This window comes from Oreochromis niloticus, linkage group LG16 (genome assembly GCF_001858045.2).
Source record: "Oreochromis niloticus isolate F11D_XX linkage group LG16, O_niloticus_UMD_NMBU, whole genome shotgun sequence".
Classification (NCBI taxonomy): Eukaryota; Metazoa; Chordata; class Actinopteri; order Cichliformes; family Cichlidae; genus Oreochromis; species Oreochromis niloticus.
Window position 1 is genome coordinate 20,932,570 of NC_031987.2, and position 2,297 is coordinate 20,934,866.

At 50.2% G+C, this 2,297-nt stretch overlaps 1 protein-coding gene across 1 annotated transcript; it reads left to right on the top strand.

Moving 5' to 3' along the window:
* The first annotated feature begins 259 nt into the window (after nucleotides 1-259).
* On the top strand, nucleotides 260-2,297 carry pou3f3a (POU class 3 homeobox 3a). Its single transcript, XM_025903567.1, has one exon. It carries the CDS (start codon nucleotides 924-926, stop codon nucleotides 2,190-2,192), a length of 1,269 nt encoding a protein of 422 aa, XP_025759352.1. The 5' UTR covers nucleotides 260-923; the 3' UTR covers nucleotides 2,193-2,297.

Sequence of the window (2,297 nt, forward strand, 5' to 3'; positions counted from 1 at the left end):
GAGCTGCTTAAATATGTGCAATAATAATAATAATAATAATAATAATAATAATAATGATAGCGTAAAGCATAATTTTGTTAGATTTAGGAAGAGGTTTGTTTTGTTGGATGACTTCCCAACTTGCCTGTTTTTCTTCTCATGCTTCACAGGCTATACTTTAACGCGCAGTCAAACCATGTTGGGTCTATTTTTTTCGGCTTGATTGTAATTTTCTAGCAAATTGTTGCTTTTTTTCTCCCTCAGCAAGAACTCTGTGCACCCGAGGCTCAACTGTGAGACACACCAACTCCTCTCTGCCTGTGCGTCCAATCAGCGGGAGCTCTGCAGAGCCTTTCTGTTGTAATTGGATGGAAATGGAGAGGAATACGCAGGCTTGGCACAACGTAAACACACGCTCGTCTCCTTCGCTCTGTAGAGGACGCACCGGGTAGAGCAGATGCAGTGAACGAAACAACCGAGAGGACAGCAGACGCTTTAAATGTTTTTGTTTTTTAGTCGTTTAGTCTAACTCGAAGCGTTTATATCAGACGTGAATAGGCAAGTTTGTGTATCAACTCTTCAGTTTTCACGGAGCAAAGAAGGCTGTTTTTTTCATAGGCGATCATTAAGTCTGTGGATTACGCACGCCGGAGCTCCCGGGACAGAGAAAAGTTGTGAAACTATCGTTTTGGCGCACAGGAATACGTAAGAAAGCATGTTCTGCCACACTGCTTACAGCAAACGCATGCTGCTTAACTGAAAATATAATCTACGTCTCAATGGAGTGATTTGGCACTTTTCCCCCACTAATTGGGCAAAAAGAGAAAAAGAAAAGAAAACTCGCTTAGAGTGAAATTGACATAATTTATTCATGGATTAGAGCAAAGACTATTTAAAAAAATTTTTTTTTAACTCAAACACAAGAAAAGAGAAATAAGAGATATATGATTTGGGGAATGGCAACTGCCACCTCAAGCCCATACCTAGCCAGCAGCAGGATTTTATCCAGCCCGGTCCTTCACTCTGACCGGAGGGGTGGTGGTATGCAGTCGGGCGGCACCGCTGTGACCACGGTGTCTAGTGGATACAGAGGGGACCCTTCAGTGAAGATGGTGCAGAGCGACTTCATGCACGGAGCCATGGTAGCAAGCAACGGGGGGCACATGCTAAGCCATGCCCACCAGTGGGTGACATCGTTGCCTCATACAGCAGCCGCAGCGGCCGCCGCTGCAGCGGCAGCAGCGGAGACCGGCTCTCCGTGGCCCCCGAGTTCCCAGCCGCAGGAAGTAAAGAGAAACGCCGGCAGGGATGACCTCCACTCGGGCTCAGCCCTTCACCACAGGTCTCCGCATCTAGGACCTCACCAGGCGCACACGGGAAGTTGGGGGGGCACCTCCACTGCGCACATCAGCATCACTGAGGGGGAGCAGCAGCAGCAACAGTCCCTCATTTACTCCCAGCCAGGCGGATTTACAGTCAACGGGATGCTGAGCTCACACACCGGGCAAAGCCTCATGCACTCGGGGCTGGTGCGCGGAGAATCCCCTCGACTGGACCACGGCAGCCACCATCACCACCACCACCATCATAATCATCACACGCACCATCACCAGCATCACGGTCTGGGCCACGAATCGCATTCAGACGAGGACACCCCTACGTCCGATGACTTGGAGCATTTCGCCAAACAGTTCAAACAGCGGCGGATCAAGCTTGGTTTCACCCAGGCAGACGTGGGCTTAGCTCTGGGCACTCTGTACGGCAACGTGTTCTCACAGACCACCATCTGCAGGTTTGAGGCGCTTCAGCTGAGCTTTAAGAACATGTGCAAGCTGAAACCTCTGCTGAACAAATGGCTGGAAGAGGCTGATTCCACCACTGGGAGCCCGACCAGCATCGATAAGATCGCCACCCAGGGCAGGAAGAGGAAAAAGCGCACTTCCATCGAGGTGAGCGTAAAAGGCGCACTGGAGAGCCACTTCCTCAAGTGTCCCAAACCTTCGGCACAGGAGATCAACTCTTTGGCGGACACTCTGCAGCTGGAGAAAGAGGTGGTCAGGGTTTGGTTCTGCAACCGCAGGCAGAAAGAGAAGCGCATGACGCCGCCGGGACTTCCGCGCACTCCGGAGGACGCATATTCACAAGTGGGTAGCATTGGACCTGATACACCGTCTCCCTCCATAGAGTGCAAGAGGTTGTTCAGCGATACGTGAAAGTGCCCCAAAATAACGGACATGAAACACGAACAACATCCTCTGTTTTATAGACATTTGTCTCAATGAAACCTTTGATTACCTTTTTATTCGCCACCATTGATC